The sequence below is a fragment of the Columba livia genome, chromosome 7, assembly GCF_036013475.1.
Source record: "Columba livia isolate bColLiv1 breed racing homer chromosome 7, bColLiv1.pat.W.v2, whole genome shotgun sequence".
Taxonomy (NCBI): Eukaryota; Metazoa; Chordata; class Aves; order Columbiformes; family Columbidae; genus Columba; species Columba livia.
Window position 1 is genome coordinate 5,690,532 of NC_088608.1, and position 20,297 is coordinate 5,710,828.

The 20,297-nt window shown below is 35.6% G+C and overlaps 1 protein-coding gene across 8 annotated transcripts in view; it reads left to right on the plus strand.

The window, feature by feature from the left end:
* Nucleotides 1-19,181, plus strand: part of LRP1B (LDL receptor related protein 1B) — a 687,728-nt gene extending 668,547 nt beyond the window's left edge. For 5 of the 8 annotated variants that reach the window (XM_065070311.1, XM_065070312.1, XM_065070316.1 and 2 more), the window contains 5 exons: nt 9,004-9,080; nt 11,236-11,326; nt 13,709-13,853; nt 14,884-14,982; nt 17,464-19,181. In XM_065070311.1, coding sequence (XP_064926383.1) covers nt 9,004-9,080; nt 11,236-11,326; nt 13,709-13,853; nt 14,884-14,982; nt 17,464-17,604 — 553 coding nt within the window. In that variant the 3' untranslated portion in view covers nt 17,605-19,181. Of the gene's footprint in view, nt 1-9,003; nt 9,081-11,235; nt 11,327-13,708; nt 13,854-14,883; nt 14,983-16,982; nt 17,033-17,463 lie in introns of all 8 variants that reach the window. The other 3 variants (XM_065070314.1, XM_065070318.1, XM_065070313.1) reach the window with 2 other exon arrangements.
* The last annotated feature ends 1,116 nt before the right edge of the window (nt 19,182-20,297 follow it).

The window sequence follows — 20,297 nt, forward strand, 5'->3', positions numbered from 1 at the left end:
TTAACCAGTCTCCAATTCATGAGTGGGTAATTTTTAGGAGAAATAGCTAATGGCTGGGTTTATTGTCATTCAGCAGGAGCTCCTCTCTCTCTCACAGCCAGATCAGTTGAGAATGCAAACTTTATCTATAATCAAGCCCTTATTATCATTCAATAAAGACAACTGAGAACAAAATCTGTCTGTTCTAAAGGGCAATCCTAAAGCTGTAATTATACAGAGGAACTATAAGCTTGGAAGAATATACTTTCCCTTTATCAGCCTGGACTGTTAGGGTACATTTTTATTTCATCTTCCTACCTCAAGATTTTTAAACCTAAATGCAATAAACATTGGGTGTGCACTGGAAGCAGAAGTTGTGCTTTTCACCTGACCAGTTTAGGAAGAAATTAAGGCCTCATTGTGGCTGCATATACGCCACCAAAAAGGGTTTTGTGAACTTGGTTTCCAGTTTCAATGTCAGATTCTAAAAGATGCAGAATATACTGTGATTTCTCTTTGGAAATAAGGTCCTCCTCAATCTGAATTATTAATTCTTAGAATTATTTTAGGAATATAAAGAACATTCACACCCCACCCCCATTATTGTCCTTATTGCTAAATAAAAAAGGCTTTGAGAGAATTTACTATCGCGATGGTAACATTAGAGGCAATGACCTTTCTGAAAAATGTACCACTGAGGGTGTCTTTTAAAGAAGTGTTATCTTAGGCATAGTTACTGTCTTTTTCATATTCACATGCTAAGTTCTTTAAGGATATCTTCAGTACTACTCACTAATGGTTGGGGGGGGTGATGTGTGTAACACTAGAAGCATATGAGATATGTCTGAATTGCTCCAGTAACTTCAAAAATCCACTGAAAACAGAATTAACAGGAAATCAGATTCACATGGGAAATAATCTATTTATTTCCTAAACTGTCAGTTCCATCTGTTCCAACAGTCTGATTTAATAATTACCTTTATTTACCTTTCTGTTTCTTTCTCACTAGTTATCTAACTGTATATACATTCATGCAAGAGAAACAAGGTTTAGGAAAAGATTATATCTTGTATGATACCAATGAAGAGTTGGAAAAAATTAAAAATTTCAAGTGCACAAGATCATCATTGGTTGTTACATAGGCAGTGCTCTATCAGTTTCTTTAGTACAGAATATCAGTCTCTCACACCTTTTCTTTTATATCTTTGCTGTAACTATATGTTGCTATAACTCCATCTTTTTATTTGTATTATTTGCATCTGCACATAGATGTGGTCTATTTGTATAACTATTATTAGCATCTGCAATTAAATCATAACCTCACTCTAGGCATTATAGAAATATAATGAAAGACAGTTTCTGTATAAAACGCTTATCGTTGAAACTGGTAGAAATAAATCATATTGATCCTTATCTAATGCCAACTACATTTAAAGAGACTTTAAATGCTTTTATGAGCTTTTGACCAACGCTACATGACTGTGGCTGAGGACTTTAAGGTGAAACATGTAAGATTATATTGTGCTGACTAATTAGGAGGATAGTAACTGATTCCCTCTTAGGTTACGTTTTGAATAGAGGTGTGTGCAATTCTGTGTGTCTACGGTTTTAAGCCTCTGTTTCCTAGGAATCATCAGAAGCAGAGAGAGAAACTCAGAGGACAACGTACAGCATTAAATGAGTTGCCTGTGGCTAGATGTGTTGACTGTTCAGGGGGCTTCAGGTTGTGTGTGTTGTATTTCTACATGAGAACTATTAGAAATAATACATTAGACTAATATGTTGAAGACAATAGTGAACAAACGGGGAGAGAACAAGTTGTGAATTTTCTTATAAGTGGTAACAAGAAGCTTGGATTTGGAACTGGAGACATGGATCAGTTAGAAAAAATAATTCCTGCAGAAGTGAAATAAAAAGAGAGATGTTCCTGCCAGCTTTATTTCCCATCAGTTGGAGAGAGACACTGTGTGTGTCTCTGTGTGTGTGCACACGTGTGTGTGTGTTTGTGTTATGGAAACGGGAAAGGAGAGAGTACATTCTTCTTGATGGAGGAACTTACTTGCAGCTCGCATTTCTGTGATGCTATACCTTCCTCTTGACATTCCTTTCACGTTGAGAAATCTTCAGATTTGAACAGTTTTTGTGTAAGTATGTGTATGACATGCACAAATGCTGTTACGTACATGCAATTTCACAGAATCACAGAGTGTTAGGCATTGGAAGGGACCTCAAAAGCTCATCCAGTGCAATCCCCCGCCGGAGCAGGAACACCCAGATGAGGTTACACAGGAAGGTGTCCAGGTGGGCTGGAATGTCTGCAGAGAAGGAGACTCCACAACCTCCCTGGGCAGCCTGGTCCAGGCTTTGGCACCCTCACTGAGAAGAAGTTTCTTCTCAAATTTAAGGGGAACCTCTTGTGTTACAGTTTGAACCCATTACCCCTTGTCCTATCGTTGGTTGTCACTGAGAAGAGCCTGGCTCCATTCTCCTGACACTCACCTTTTATATACGTATTTCATACGTAAATGTAAAAATCAGAACTACTGCAGAGCTCTGTTCAAAAAAAGATTTGGATACACCCGTAGTCCAGTTGTTGGCAAGGACGAGGCTGCACTGTGCAGTCTCCTGACTGGCATTTTCTGAAGGCTGAGGAGAAAAAGCTACTGCAGCTTAGAACAATTGCAGCATTGAGAAGACTGCCCAAGAGTAGAAGGCAACTGGAACCATAACAGGCAGTAAAAGTCAGAGAACAGAACATTTTATCAAGTATCTTGCCATAAATATTTTCCATATGATTTCCTAGGGTGTATTTAGTGAGCTACCCAATTACTATGACAACAGGAATTTCACAGTTTTATGCTAGTTCTTTGAGAGCTTTCTTTTTTAAACTAAAAGTGCCTTTGTTTTAAATGTCTTGAATTTGAACACAATCAGCAGGTTATAGTTTTATATTATAGAAGGTCTTTCAGTTTGTAGTGCTAACTAGTGCTAGTTCAAGGATTAAACGCAAATAGATGTTTGAAGAGTGGTTGTCAAAGGAAGAAATGACACGACCTTGGAAAAGAGGAGTATGTATATTTTCCATTGAACATTTACTAGCTAGGCTGTAATGGAGATATCCTTTATCCATGAGTTTAAAATTGTTTGGATAAAACTTGCTTGGTAGCTGCTGCTATACATCACTGCTTATTTTGCCTCTACAAGGAGAGGAAAATGGGATTTGTCATATACCTATTGATCCAGTTATTTCTCATTCTTTTCTTATTTTTACCACCTCAGTCTATTCTTTTCCTTTTGCTTTATTGCTCAGTGTAACTTCAGCTATAGTAGTAGTCATCTAGACATGCTTAATTTTTATATGTTTACTCCGTTAATATTGATACTTGTATAGCATATATACTGTATGCATATTGCTAATAGCATGGTGTTTAATGTCCCTCAGTTACTTCTTTTTCTTACCTTGGGATGACAGAGGCTGAGTTGCATCTGGAGGCTTGTTCCTTTGCAGTGAACACCATTCAGCAACTGTGAATGATGTTTTGCATATAGTACTGTCATGCACAAACTAAATTAATATTTAAAGTCACATTTTATTTTTCATGTATGTTGTTAGTAAATTTCAGATTCCTTGGGTTCCTCAAAAGTAATTTTCTGTTGTTTTGCCTGTTTTTGGATTGTACAGTTTTCCTAATCTTAATGGCTTTCAGGGTAATCTGTATTTAATTTTCAAGTAACGTTGTAGAGCTTCTATCCCTTACCTTCTACATCAAATTCTTTCCCTTTGTGTTCCTTATAAAGGTACTAAGAGATGTTCATTACACAGAAGTACTAAAATGTGGTCTGTTCTTACACAAAATATTAAGGCAAAAGTAATATTTGAAAATAATTAAATCCTACAAAATAGGAGAATCTACAAGATGTGCTGTTGATCAAAGTTGGGGTGGGTTTTTTGGTCTTTCGTTGTTAAGAACGTTTTTTGTAGCTTTGAGCATTTATCTCAGGGTATAATTTTATCGTATCAGATCCCCGTATGAAGAAAGACTGCTTCCAAAACTATTGCTAAATATATTATAAGAAATCATTTTGTGATTTAGTCATCCTTACAGAGATTGGGGACAAAAAGGGGATTATTTTGATTTCTGTCTTTCAATGCAATTTAATACAGATAGTAACTAACTATAATCCAGATGTCTTCTTGTCTTACAAATAGTTTTAATAGTAACAAGTTCCAGTGAAATTTTAATGTAACTGTTCTTAAAATAGTGAGACTGGGTATTTTCATAAGGATGTTTAACTATACATTCCTATTATATCTATGCCATGACCGAAAAGAAAAGCAAAGTTAAAAAATTACATTGTATAGTGAATAAATATCATTAATTGGCAAGGAACATTTTGGTTTCTCCTTCAACCTCTATTTTGTAATGACTTTTTCACTGATTCTGATATACTTGTAGACTAATCTTTCAGTGCTGCTTTCTATCATATTTTGGATACATACTGGTATACTGAGTTGGAAAGCAGTTGCCTACAAAAGCACTTTTAACTGCATGTTATGTCTGCTGTATTATATTTTTATGACACTGCCTGTGGCACAAAAAAAAAAAAAAGAGAAACAAAACAAAAAAAAAAAAATGCATGCTACCACCAAATTAGCCTTTTTTCTAGCTTTTTCTATTTGCTTAGCCATTTCATAGTCAAATGGTTCCTTTTGGTCAAGTGCCCGTATAATTGAGTTTAGAGTGTTTCGGTGCACTGACCTATAAGGGTTATACAAAAATAGAGGAAAGAGACAATTTCTCTCCTGAATAGATTCTGTAGCCGCAGTATGATCAATCTCTGAAATATAAATATCTTAATTCTAAATGTGACTTATTACAAGTGGGCTGCCTTTATAATTTCACTTTAAAGTTTAAACATCTCTCTTCTGTAATGCTGTTTCCTCAAAATAAATAATTCCTGTCACGGTGGCAGTCCGTATCTCAGAACATGTTTCCCAAGCAGTCATCTCTTAATAAGTGTAGATCTGAATTGTAACAGAGAGAGCTGTAGCATAGTTTTATTAATGACCATGGCAGCAGACCATGGACAGCCTTTATTACATTTACTTTCAGTTTTTATATTGGAATTCTCTATGGTAATGTTGCTCTTTGATCTGTTAACCAATTTGGTTGGGAACTGGAAATTCACACCTCTAGATGCTCATTGTAGCACCTCAGCTGACTCCAACCTGGCCTGCACTCCCCATCTGTTTCCATCTGTATTTGTTTATGTGTAGCTCAGATTAGGCATTACCGCTGTTCTTTCTTCACAGTTCTTGATAATATGAATGTCTTCAATGAAAACAGTGACTTTATATAGATCTGCTTTGTTAAAGCCTTTTTGTTTGCCTCTACTGCAAATGTCTTTTCTCTGACCATACAACTGGCAACACTATAGAACAAAAGCTGCTGGTACCAAGTGATTTCATACAATCATTTCGGTTGGAAGAGACCCCCAAGATCATCGAGTCCAACCATAACCTAACTCTAGCACTAAGCCATGTCCCTAGGAGCCTCACCTACATGTCATTTAAACCCCTCCAGGGATGGTGACTCCACCACTGCCCTGGGCAGCCTGTTCCAATGCCCGACAACCCTTTCTGGGAAGAAATTTCTCCTGCTATCTAATCTAAACCTTCCGTGGCACAACTTGAGGCCATTTCCTCTTGTCCTATCACTTGCTACATGGGAGAAGAGACCAACCTCCTCCATGCTCCAACCTCCTTTCAGGTAGCTATGGACAGTGATAAGGTCTCCCCTCAGCTCCTGTTCTCCAGGCTGAATCCCCCAGCTCCCTCAGCAGCTCCTCATCACACTTGTTCTCTAGACCCTTCACCAAAATACTGTGTATCAAATTGAACCAGGACTCAGTTCCAATGCTAAGTACTGAGCAGGCTGAGTTTAAATGTCCTAATACCAGAAAATGTTGTTATTATGAACAATTTCTGCTTATAGTATCTAAAGAAAATTGTAACTGGTTAAGACCTGCTCATTTCCCATCTACCTACATGAACAGTTGTCCATGTCCCTACTCCCTCATTACTTATGTGCCTGCTCATGGCTAATCTTCTGTGTCAAATTCCCTTGCAGACAATATACCTTTCCCCTGGGCATTCTTTTCCTCTTCTGTCAGCCCAAGACAAGTCTTTTCTAGCTTGCAGGAGCAGAAAAGGGCAATGATTTTACCTTTGAGTAGTGAAGGAAGTGACTGCTATCCCATCAGCTTTACTCCCATTGAAGTTTATTGGAGACAGCAAGCATTTTGAAAACATGAAAATGAAGTGACAACTAGCTATCGTGTTTTTACAGTGTTTTTATCAAATACCTCAGAATTGTTTCAGTATTGCTGACTTTTCCAATTAAGATGCCAGCATAGATAAATAACTGCTAATATTCTTACCTTAATGTATTCCTCTGTTTACTACATATATAGCTGTAGGATTCCTTTCTTCAACAGCTGTTGTGGTGTCATATCTACTGTAAGGTTTTGAAGAGCATAATTATTCATTATAGACAATTTTCTCATAAGCTTACACTTGCACTCTTCATAGTGATTCTTTTGTTAGTCTCACTATCTTATATTGTTTAAACTGTTTTAAGGCAGATTTATAGTAATGTTTCTCTTATACAGCAGAAGCATTTGAAACCTTCAATGTAAGGATTTAGGTACAAAGTTAAGATATGTCTAGCTCTCAAAGAAATCTTTCCCTTTGAAGAGTGTAGTATAAAATGAAAATTGCCTCCCATAACAAACTTTAATCACATGAGCTAAATTCCCAACAGCAATGATGCAAAACTTGCACCAAGACATTGAAAAACTTTATTTCATGGTTGTCACATGCCAGCAGTTTAGATCCACATAAGATATTCTAAGCACGAAAATTTCTTGTGTTTCTCTACAAAGGTGGATCCACTTATTTTGCCGTCGTTTGTTGAATATTGATCTTTTAAAAAAACATGTTCCCTGAATAGTATCTTAGTAAGGTAGGCTATCAGTGTAATCATTTGGATTCTATATACTTGCTAAAAACATATCTGTATAAAATAGAACAGACACATCTTTTAAAAGATTAAAATCGTGTGTTCTGTGTGGCTTAGGTTGTGCTAAAGGGGTAGTCAGCAGGAGTGGGAATGTCAGTTGAGTTCAGGTTTAAAATATGTCGTCGTGAACCATAATGTGTGTATTTAATTAGTGACTGGGGGTTCCTTTGTGTTGAGGAAATTTAAGTGTGTTTTTACCATGTTTATTTAAGTAAACAAACTTATTTCAATAAACATTAAGAATATACCAAATTGTAATGCAATTTACTATTGTGTGAAAATTTTTGAATCAGCTATCATTTAATAAGCATGTTTTTAAAGACCACCTGTGCCTTATCTCTATAAAGTTTGAGTTAAGCACCTTCATAACATATCCTACCAAAAAATAAAATTAGATCCCAAAAAAGTGCAAACTTAATATCAAGTCCAGTAAAGAGATTTATCTGAATGTGGGATTGTGCTGGAAGCCATTCTTCTGCACTGATCTGCAAAGACAAATGAGGGTCAAAGGCGTCACCCGCAAAGCTGGCTAAGGCTGGAATACTTTGTACCTTTCCAAACCTTTTTGTGTTATAGAACAATGTCAGTCGTTAAGTCTAAATTCTACAGTTTGTTAAGTCCTCAGAAACCTTCAGATAACAATAGTTCTTAGAACTGTGTGCAATGTAATGCTCTATATCTTTTCCTAAAGATAACCCACGTTAAAATTCATAAGTAATTCAGAAATAGACAGAATATGATATATCGCACAATATGGAAGGCAGATAAAAAGTGTCTGCTTCCTGCTGTTTCCAGAAGGAGAGCTTGAAGATCTGTAGTAAAGTTAATCACATTTACAGCAGGATGAATAAGGAGTTGAATTTCATTCAGGTATATGTTTCCATTTTTGATGGATTTGCTGAGTCTGCTTACATGGGCTCTTTGTGTTGGTTGTATGTATGGAGAGCATTCTGAATCCCAACTGAAGAACTATTTGCATATTGTTATCAACTCAAGGAAATTATAGCAGGATGACTGTGTATTCACCCAGGCACCTGGCTCATGAAGCATATATTGTGAACATAAACAGTATTCAGGGCCCTTTGAAGCCAATAGATATTCCTGTCCCTTCAGGATAGTTCTTTATGCTTTAACTCTCACACCTGCTTACACACACATACACTTATATATTTCTACAAATACATATCGGGTTATATAGTTCAGATTTTAAAAATATAAAGCCATTCAATCGTAGAATTTTCAGGAAAACATTTAAATCTGAAAGCAAAGGGAAACTTCAGTTAATTTGTGAATATTAGCCAGATAGGCCTTAATTCTTCAAGTAAGTTATTACATTCAGGTCTGTAAGAACTATCCTACAGTAAACTTTGCATTATTGAGCAATGGGGGACAGCAGAACTGTGGAAGGAGTTGGTATGGATACTGTGTGTAAGTGGATGCATGTAGCGGTTTATGGCCAGTCAGATGCTTTGTGTGATACAAGTGTGACTGTTAGAGCTTCTAGATCAAAGCTGACCCTAAAACAATGTTGTGCAAATAAAGTACTTTAGTAAATAAGCCTTGCTGGACTAAGATCCAGCTGGATTGTTCCTGCGCTATTGCACTGTAGGCAGCAGTTGGTTTAATAGGATGTTAATATACCGTTGGTTGTGCCTGTTGCTTTATTATTCAAGAATTCTAGAGAAGGACTCTGGCATGAAGATTTCAGTAATAATAACAGGAATTAAAGGTACAAAGCTCTAGTTTTAAACTAAAAACTTACTCAGAATATTGTGTCATGGCAGAATCCTGCTGACTCCTTCCATGAAGCTTATTGTTTATTTTATAAAATCACTGTTGTCATTCATTTAGCTCTTGAGAAGATGCTGGTGATGTCTTTAATAGGTTAGTGTGTTAACAGCTGACATCTATTAATTTTACCATCTTAATTGGATCCTTTTAGATGTTCAGCCAACTGGTCAGGCACACAGTGTGAGAGGCCAGCTCCCAAAAGCAGCAAGTCTGACAATATCAGTACAAGTAAGTACTTCAAATAACTGTTATTGCTTGTCAAATTTGGCTCAGTTTAGAAATTTCATCCTAGTGATATTTTAGAGTGTGAGTTTGTGTCATGAAGTGTGGTGTTTACCTGGACTTTTTTTTTTTTTTTAAAAAAAAAAAAAAAGCAAATATGTATCTCTTTCAACTTTTTGATGGATGTTCGGTGTTTCATGAGATGGTTTGGATACAGGCAATTTGCTATACGCTCACTGCTTCAAGGCTAGCCTGCACTTTTCTTAAAGAAAGTGTATCAAGTGGCAAGTACTTGGTGATACCACTGCTGTGCAGACAACTAGTATGAGACCTCTGACCATTTAAGTCCTACTGAAAGCATCAAAAATAGAGTTGTAAGTAGTTCATAACTTTTGCATTGGCCGTCTGCAGAGGTTTGAATTTTACCTACTGTGAAAATCATGCTGAAAGTAAGAGTAGCTCCTGTTGTATTTTCTTAAACACGTCTGTAAGCATAAAAGGATGGTATCGCTACACTATTGGCAGTTTAAACTGGACAAGGTTCCCTGCGGTGCATTGAGTATGCTGATGATTCCCCGCTGTACATCTCTCAAGAACATTTAACCCAACTGGAGCAGCAGAATGAATTGCCCGCTATTCAGGTCAGCTTGATGCTTAGATGAAATCTTCCGACATTCCAGACAAGTGTAATAATACTTACAAGCTGAAAACGGGCAAAAAGAAGGCAGCCCAGAACCTAGATTGGTATTTCTTTTTGAGGGAATACCTGCGACGATTTGGAAAATGAGTGTTTGTCTTGTGGATGCTGCTGCACTCCCGGTTGCACCATGGGCACCCGATGGCAACTCATGCCTGGTGGGCTGTTTTCCAGGCTTTTTCTTGAATGTTTACCTGCCAAGACAAAGTGGACCTTTTTCTTTAATTATTTTTTTTTCCCTCCTAAGTAGAACTTCATCCAGTTATTTCTCAAATGTTTACCTTAAAATAGCTTCGTTGTAATGCTGAATCTTCATGAGCTGAGGTGAACTCGGGATGCTTCAAGTTTTTCTTCATTAGTACTTCATTCTGAGCTTTTAACAACCTGTCTTGACTTTCAGTAAGCCTTCAGGCAGAATTCAAGACGTCTTTTTAGTTCTTTATTTGGACTGTGCTTAATGTAAAGCAGAGACTGCCAACAGCTTGGGTTTTTTTTTAATAAAGCAATAAATGTAACCAGTGAAACAACCAGCAATCTTTTTGCTATCCACCAGTTAAGGATTGTGATATTAAAGGAAATGCATGTCATCCCACATTGGCTTTATACCAGAATTTTGTAATTTATCAGGCTAGTTTTTTATAGCATAAAATTATTTGTTGCATGTATTTCTTTTATTGCAAGATACCTTAAAGTTGAGAGATTCTTATATAAGGCTACAATTGCTGACCTTATCTTTGCAGGTAGTCTCAGTTAAGTTATCTGCCAAAATAACGTTGAGCCCATTTTCTTCTTCCCTATTTCCATCCCTCCTTTAACATCGCTGCCTGATCTGCACACTGTTTTTCTGCGGCATTAAGCATTATTGTCATTTCCTTGATTGCCTGTATCAACATAACAAAATTATTGGCTCTTGAGTACAAAGCAGTAAAATGCAGGAACGCACCAACCATCTAGAAATGAATATTTCTGACTACTTCTATTATTCCCCACAAATAGAAGTAATAAATACATATAAACGCTAATAATGGGATTCTTCAATCAGAGCCAAGCCTACTCAGTACTCTAAGTTAATGGTTGTGTGGCTTAAATAAATTGTTAAGATGATGGTAGCAGTTAAAGGCAGCGGCCATGCAACTCCAGTCCACATTGTTCAGCAATTCCACACACCTTCATGTCGTATTGCTGCATATGAGGGCAGGGAGTTTATCGAAGTATATTGGTATCCAGAAGGAGGAAGCTCGTGATTTGTTGATAAAAGTCCTTGTGTGTTACATCATTACCTGTAATGATATATATCTATTGTTTTTATTGATCAACATTCAAATCAATGAAGCTCATCACATGAAATTGCATTTGTTGGTGAGGGAAATTGTTTCTTAAATTAAATTTAACTGTTTTACAGCTGTGAAAAAATTACTGGATGTATCTGTGAGTATTTAATAACATTTCCTTTTCCTGTTTTAGGAAGTATTGCAATCATTGTTCCTCTTGTTTTACTGGTGACTTTGATCACTACTCTGGTAATTGGACTATTTCTTTGCAAAAGAAAACGAAGGTAAGTAATTTTATGTTGGTGTATGGAGTAAAAAGATAAATCTTTAAAGTATTTGTACCTTTTTGATATTTAAAAACAAATCACTTTATGTATGTTGAGCAGATTTTTAAAAAAAAAACAAACAAACAAACACGTTTCTGGATACAGGGCGTTAGTTCATTTTGATTCTTGCTGAAAAAATCATGTCTATTACTTGTACTTTTATTCCACATACAGTAGATAAGAAAGTGTAGTTCTTATCAAGATTGCTCAATCCTACCAAAACTGTATAGAGTTAACACTTTTATCCAGATACTTAGGGAACTTAGTAAACAGAATTAATGTATTTCATTGGAATCATGTAATTAATATTGTTCCTGTCTACAGATACTTTCAAATAGAGCCTGAGCAGAATTTCCAGTTTCTAGTTACAGTTCACTTCAATTTATTTATTTACTTTGAATAGTTCTTTTCAATTTTATGTTACAGTGAAGTTGTAAATAATGTTCAAAGTATCTACTGTAGAGTCCCAAGCCTTGTCATCATTACTGTATTTCTATAGTATTTTCTGTAGGAAGCTGAGTTCCAGCACTGAACAGTGAATCTTTTGTTCTCTTGAATTTATCTGCCTTATCACTGATGATGACATTAGAGAGTGTAGTAGACATTTTGGCTTTGGCCATTTCTTCAAAGGCCGTGTTGGGGGGCAAGGGAAGCAAGAGTGTTTCTATGGGACGCAGACACATCAGAAAGCTGCCAACTTTCTCATGTTCAGAGAAACAAGAAAGTGATGTTAGTGGTGATGAAGATTTAACAAAGAAAGATTCCTGGTAATAAGGACATGGCCAGTTAGGGAAGACCTAGAGAGGGAATCAGACAGCAAACCATTTACTTCAGGCCTGTAGTTGGCCTGCTCGTTGGTCTTGAGCAGCTGTCTTCCTTTCTTCTGGGGATTGTTACCCCACCTCTGAAACCAAAATAATGTCATCTTTTGTAGAGTCCTTTAGAAATGTGATAAATCTACTGTGTTTGCAAATATGACATTTATGAGACTATTTCAGTCGTCCAGACTGAAAGAATCTTCTAAGTTACCATCATCTAGCACCATACATAGCATCTCCCCTGCAGACTCTGGTGCTAGCTAGTAAGCATTCATTTTTAAATCCTTTTTGAACATAAATCCATTCCCTGACCATACCATTAGGAACAATGACCTTGGCAGGCTCCATGGGTGTCATTGCGTGCTGCAGTACCTAAAGAACAAGTTTAGTAATAGCCAAATCCTGAAAACCAGTTGCTGGTCTGTACATTGTTTAAGTTATTGAGAATAACTTGTTAAATTATAGCTCTTCAGTAAAGAAATAGAACTAACCTCAATAAAAGCCTTTTTTTTTCTTAAAATTATATTTGAAAATGTATTTTAGGGTTTTGTTATCTCTTCAAAGAAGATTGTCAAGTGTTAAACTAGGTGTAGATGTTCAACACTTGTCCGCTACAGATAAGTGCTTATTTTAGGAAATATTTTTTCCGTGCCTTTTCTAAAAAATACAGATTCTTTAGTGTATTGGATTTCAGACACCAACTGCATCTTTCTCAACCAAACAAGAGGAGTCTACTGTTATCATCCTGACCGTAACCTCCCTATTATTCCCTTGTAATTCTAGAGAACATATTGCATTGGGAAAAATTACCCTCTTGAGGTTGTTTCGATCGCTCAAACTAAAATCACCTCTTTAGCTAAAAGAAATGAATTCAGCAACTGAAACAATTCACCTCAATCACTTATCTTTGCTGATATCTAATTCAAGATTAAAAATAAGACTCTGTTTTATTAAAGTTTGAAAAAATTCAAGTTGAACTTCAGCTTTCCCATAACCACTGGCAGGGAATACAAACGGGAACTATGACAAGTTCATACATTTTTAATGCATCATAATGAAACCATTTGCTTGTCCTCAGATTACAACTGACTTTGGACGACTGATTTGAAATGGAAGTGAAATAAGTGAGCGAGGGAATATGAGTCATGTTGGCTCCATCTTCATTACTGCAGGGAATCTGCAGTGAATTTGCAAGGTGTTCCTTGGGAAGTGAGGGAATTCTGGAAATAATAGGTGGAACTCGGGGTTATAGACAGAGAGCAAGCACTTGCTATGAATTCATACTACTACAGTCAATCTGAGAAAAACAGTAAAAAGCTACTTCCAGCTTATGTGAGATCTACACATATATTGCTACTTTGTTTGAAAAATTGAAGTATTTTCTGATTGTCTCTGCAGGAAACACTTTTTCATCCTCTCGGTCTTAATGATTAAAGAGAAATAAAATACTATTTAAGGATGAAGCATCCAAGAAATTACTTGAAAAGTCACTAGCTTTTTTGTGTGTGTTTATGCATTATAGGACAAAAACTATCAGAAGACAACCCATTATTAATGGAGGAATCAATGTAGAAATCGGCAATCCATCATATAACATGTATGAGGTGGGCCATGATCACAGTGAAGGTGGTCTTTTAGCCTCAGATTTTACCGTAAATGCAGAAAAGGTAATTTTTTTTCTTTTTCTAGTGGCAAAACAACTACTTATTTTATGTCTTACAAAGGTTTTGACTTTAAATGTAATTAATAGAAACATAAAAAATGGCATTTAGACTTAATGAATATAAAGGCAAATTAGATTTCATTAGAGAAAATGTCGTGTATATGTTAACAGCTGTTGTGCAGTGTGATGCTTGCTGATGGACGTTTTTCCTAGTGCCTCCTTTTTAGCAAAACAGAGCTAGAACTAAACTACAGAATGAGTTTTTTGTCATAGACTTGTCTGCTTTAAGTTGCCAAATCACAACCTGTCATTTTAGTCTAGTCACAAATACTGAATGGAAATATATTATTGCACAGTCTACTCTTTGAAGCATGAAAGAGTGTATGCATACATGTGGGGCTAACTCATTTCATATATGAAAACTTCCAAAAGCGTAAAGAATTTGGTGTTCTGTCTGGATAGATAGATTAAATGTCTACACAAAGCTAGGAAGTATTATCATTTTCTTGTAAAAGATGCTGTCGCTTCTGCAGCACCACTCGTCAGTGATTGAACTCCCCGAGTGATGTGACATGGGATGAGCGGGGTAATGCTGCGATATCTTTCCTAGAGCTCCGTAATCAGACATACACCAAAGGGCAGCCATCACTCTGTGGCAGTTCTGACAAAGCAATAACCGGATTACTCTGAGCTCTAGGAATGTCATCGCTGAATCGCGTAGTCAGTGGGCTGAATACAAGAGGTAAAGCTGAAAATGGAGTTACTCACTGGAGGAAGAGTAACTGAGCCAATGCTTATTGTGAAGTCTGGCTCTAATCCTTAATGGAAAAATGACTTTAAAATGCTGGATTTGATTCTCTTATTGAATACAAGAATTTTTCTTGCTGAAGAATACCTCTAAGTAGATTTTTTTTTAAATTGCGGATCACTCTAAAATAGTGTTTCTAGTCAGCGCACTGTTTATTTAGCAGTGGTGATAAGTGCACGTGGAAAATGCTTATTAGCACAGAAACTAAAATTTTTTGTTTATACAGGCCAGATACATAGGGGGAGGGCCCACTGCATTCAAGCTTCCCCACACAGCTCCATCAATCTACCTAAACTCTGACTTGAAAGGACCACTATCAACAGGGGTGAGAAATGACGATTCAAATCCATTTCATTCCACCACAGCCCCTTTCTGAAGAAAGTTTGTCTGTCATTTTAGAATAGAGGCTTTTTTTTCTGTTTGCTTTAAATTTTGTTTTTGTTTATTTTTGGTTTTTGTCTTTTAATGGCAAGAATGACAGTAAATAATACATTTTCTATTTGGAATAAAGGGTCCCTCTCTGCATACAAAATTTCATCTGTACCCATTATGATGACATGATCTAAAACTGCAACTGTGTCTTTTCAAAAGAATGCAAAAACAGTAAGCAATATGATGCTTTTCCATAGTGTTATATAAGCTTAGGGTAGTATTCACAGACATATATCTTGATATATTTGCAATTTATGTGTATTTACAGTCATTTAATGAAGTTTATCAAACTGAAAGAAGTTCCCAAATAAATGGAAACAAGTCGTTTTATTAATGAAATATTCCTCTTAATATTTGCAATGCATTATTTGCTTTTTTGGCTTTCAATCCATTTTGATCATAAAACAGTTACCTTTAAAACATCAGATTTTGACTCCAATTTAGCATGATGTTTGCAAACATTAAAATTTAAAGTATTAAAAAGGGACATCACATATGACATTCATTTCATGTGCCTCAGTATATATATTCATTTTTTGTGCCGTTTGCATTGTTGCATTATTGTAATACATTGTATTTGGAACTTTAACAATTTGTATAGGGTATAATATTTCTGATGGAGCACAAAACCATGGATGAGGAAAGGTAGAATATATGCCCATCTCTGACATTAACTCTTTCTGTTATTCAAGTCACTCCAGTTAGTTTCTGTACATCACTGTACTGCATTATACTATCAGTACCCACTCCAAGAGGTATAATGAGGCAGAGTCTACTATTTTATATAATTTAGATAACGCCACAAGGCACCATGTAGATGCCAAATGTCTCTGTTCTGTTGTGGTTATCATCCTTAATAATGATGGTCAATGAAATAAAAAGTCCTGTCAATTGAAATAGAACTAAATTTCTGTTCTCCTAAATTTCTGATTACCATCATTATGACAAATGCAAAGACAGACAGTTTGCTTTCATAAATTACTACCGCAGTCGATTGCATATTTATGTTATGTTAATATAGAAAAGTAGCTGCTTCTTTCTTATTTTTTTAAATAAATGTGACCTTTTTCTGCCTTCATTCCAGGAAAGTGTGAAACGCCAGGCAGTCACTTTGTTGTGTGCACTAGATGGAATAGGCAGATTTTAACTAACTAAATGAATAGCTGCCGTAGCCAGCCTAAGGAAAATCTGAATCCTGGGCTCAGTAAAGGTATTGATCAACAGGGAAAGCAAGAACTAAGATCCTAGACATCTTTTATTCCTTGTTACCCAGGGCGTACTCAGGGTATTTGCAAGTAAAGAAAATCTACCCTTTTCTGGTTTGGGAAATTTAAAGTTTAGCTACTTCTTACATACACCAGACTAATTAATTTACCTATTTTATAGCTTACTGGTGTTCCACTCATAATTTATGTAAGGAAGGGGAAGAGTTTGACCGTAAGGTTCCCTTTCCAATTAGTATAGTTGAAAAGCTGAACGTCTAGATGGATAGCAAAGGTCTTCTAGGAGATAATAAAGGTACAAAGTCTAAATGCATTATTGGAGGTATTTACATTACAAACCTTGGATAGTGCTTAATCCTCAGCATGAGTGATAGGAGAGTAACTTTCCATCCATGTTACACATCGGTCTCTGCTGTCAGTCTCGGGAGATTTCTCATATACTGAAGTGATTTGCAGAATTAAAAATGGACTTGTCCTGTACTGAAGTACCACTCATTTCAGTAGATTTTTTTTTAGTACAGTCAAAACTACCAAAATTGTTGAGAAAATACTTCTCAATCTGTAACTACTATGATATATTAAGAGTTTTGCTGGTTTATGATTAAAGTTTAATTTACATAAGAAAAGTATTGAATTTTTGGTCAAATCATGTTGTATATTTGGGCCACAGAATTCGAAAACATGGTCAGCTATTGATGGGATGCTGATGTCTTAGAACAGGTAATATATGGAAACTGTTGGTTGCAGTTTTCTACTGTTAAATTTGTCACATGGTCTCACAGTGCACCTTCTCTGTAAACCTCTTCATACCTATTCTGAAATCTTCCAGTGTAATAAGGTGGACAAGTCAACCTTAGAGACATTTTTCAAGGTTTTTATTTTAATTGTCGTCATTGTTTTTATGGTTTTAATACCATAAAATGCTGCATGTCACATCATTGATTATTTTAATAGCATGTCTCATCATGAATTTAATTTTTAACTAAATAATTAACTCATTATCAGGTTTGCAGAAACACAGGTATCTATTTAGTGTGTCCAATTATATTTTATGTGTCCTTGTTCTTGCTTCAGCAAAACCATTTCCATTTCCATAAATGTTTATTTTGGTTCAGTCCAAGTGATCTAATGTATGCTTAATTTCTCTGCAGCCAACAAATTACGCCAATCCAGTATATGCAAAGTTATACATGGATGGACAAATCTGTCGAAACTCCTTAGCAAGTGTTGATGAAAGAAGAGAACTCCTTCCAAAGAAAATAGATATTGGGATAAGGGAGACTGTGGCATAATCTGCTGTTACCTTTTATACTCTGTATAAATGTATAAAATATAAGGATTACTTTTCTATGTACCAACAGTATTATAATTGTTTTGGCATCAGCATTACCTCTGTTTTTTGTTTAGTTGATTGTTTTCTGGGTTTTTCTTTTGCTGATGACTTTTGACTGACCATTTGTAAGGTATTTTTATGAAAAAGAAACTGCACTACGGTACAATTTAAAACAATGCTGCTGAAATAACACACCTTTAAATTTGTTAAAATTGCAAACAGCATATTCGTTTGTAGCGTGAAAATGAGCAATCTATTTTCTATGAACTTTTTTGGTTCTACTTAATGAAGATGGTATCTGCACTTTTTCATTATGTAGTCTGGAAGCTGTAGTACAGTGTGTAATTTTGTTTATTTTAAATGGTGAAAGAATGATTGAATGGTCTACTCTCTTCTTTGTGCCCATTAGAATTTCTCTTCAGATCCTGATGAAGCTAGATAACTCTTCACAAACATAACTTGCTTTTAAATTAGCTTTAGGTTGCCAAGAAGTAAACGAGACTATAGAAATGAAACATCTAATGATCTGCATGAACACAATGATTATGTTTCAGAAATTCAGTGACTGTACATGATATACTAAACATATATACCATGTAAACAAGCTTTGTATTTATTAAAACCTTATAGAACATAGTAACAATATATCTTGGAAGCTGAAACCTTACTTGCTGTGGGACAAAGCATATGAACTCCAACAGTCGTGTAGGACAGTAGCCACCCTAGAGCACAAGAGGGCATTGCCTACACATGCATTATGTGTTTATTTACTTAATCACATGCATTACTCATGAATTAATAATTCCCCAACACATACCGAGCAGTAGGGAGAAAAACAAACCCCAAACCTTAAGCACATGCAGATGATCACAGCATCCAGTTTTGACAATCACAACAAGGTCATACCTGTCCTGAGATACTGAAGAACAGAAAACACAGCAGTTTCTTTAAACGAAGGTGAACTGTGATATTGCTGAGGTAAAACGTAACCAAATTGCATATTAGTGAAATCTTACCTAAGCTCGCGTTTCAGTAGTCTGGGTTAAATATCAAAATCCAGTTGTCGAAAGTGAAAAGCATCAGTATCAGTTTCCAGCACTTGCTCTGACCTTCTCTGCTTTCTGTTGTTGCTAAGAGGAAAAATCTGACTCACCTTTTTTTAATTTTGATGGAAATAAAGAATACAATTTCTTTCAGGTTTGAACTGAATTGAAATATTTTATACATAACTTTAAAGGCACAAAAGACTTATTCACACATGTACTGTGGAGGACTCTTCCTTCCTCTGCTAGACATGACTGACTTTTAGCTGTCATAATATATTATCCTAACAGATTAAATATGTTTGTGGTTGCTCTTTATTCCCTTTGTACAAGCATTACAAAAATAACTGCTGTTTTATAAAAGGTTTTTGTTGTACTATTGTGCATGCATACTACCTATTTCTAAACTTTGCCATATTGGGGCCTTTATAAAACTCCTGATTTCTGTAATACTAGTGCAATTTTGCTTGAACAATGTTATGCATATCATAAACTTTTTCAGGTTCTTGTTTAAGTACATTTTTTTAAATTGAACAGTATTTTTCATTTTGGTTATAATAGTCATTTTGCCTATGTTTCTACAATGAAGTGTTAAATACTTTATAAAAAAATTGTTGACTGTTTTATTTAAATGAAAATCTACATACTTAATTCAGTGTGTTGACTAATTTTTAAATTTAACTTATAAAATGAAAACTAAAGAAGAGCAAATGGAAGGGAAAGAACATTGTACAAATGGCTAAATTCCTTTTCTTAGTGACAGTTTTTGCTTTTTATACAACTACTATTCAGATGTTTTTGCAGCTCTGCACATGTTTGGATAACTTAGGTGTATAGCTGTATATTATGTCAATAGATTTTTTTTTTTTAAATGATTTTATTTTCTATAAAAATACTGAATTAAATAGTTTCATACCATACAGCTATGATGCCACAGGTTCTGCCTTTATTCTGCTGACATCATCAGAGATGGATTTGGCCCTCAATTTTTTCATTATTCTGGGTGTTATGAGGCGTACGTAGTTGGTCTTTTCAGAAACGTAGTTTGTTTTTTGGCAGAACTTAATGTTAACTAGTGGGTATAAAACTAATATGAGTTTGAAATCATGAACTCTTATAAGGGCTTGATGAAATTTACTTATTGTGGTGTCTCATGTTTCCCTTCAGTGAGACATTTTTCTTTAATTTACACTTGCTGAAGTATAAATTACTTTAAAAAAAAATAATGAATTTATTGTCATAGAAATACATAGTTGATGTCAATGGAGCCATTAGATATTAGGTATTAGATCGGAATCTGGTCTTAAGTTTATAGGCAGAGTTTTGATGGAGCTATGGAGCTCTACCACTGCCATGCCTTAAAGATCTTTAAATTACACATTGGTGTAATAATTCCCAGTGGATTTTGTTTCTCTGTTTTCCAGTTTACCAGGGTTCTCCATAGAAACTGTTTCTCCCTATCTTTTAACAGCCCCAGAATCCCCAGGCTCTGTAGCTGCGCAAAACACATGGGGAGCTGAAGGGTGAAAGACTGAGAACCTGATCAATAACCTATATGTGCATCCTCATAGCTTCAGTAAAACAAGTTTGGGCAGGAAATTCTATAGAT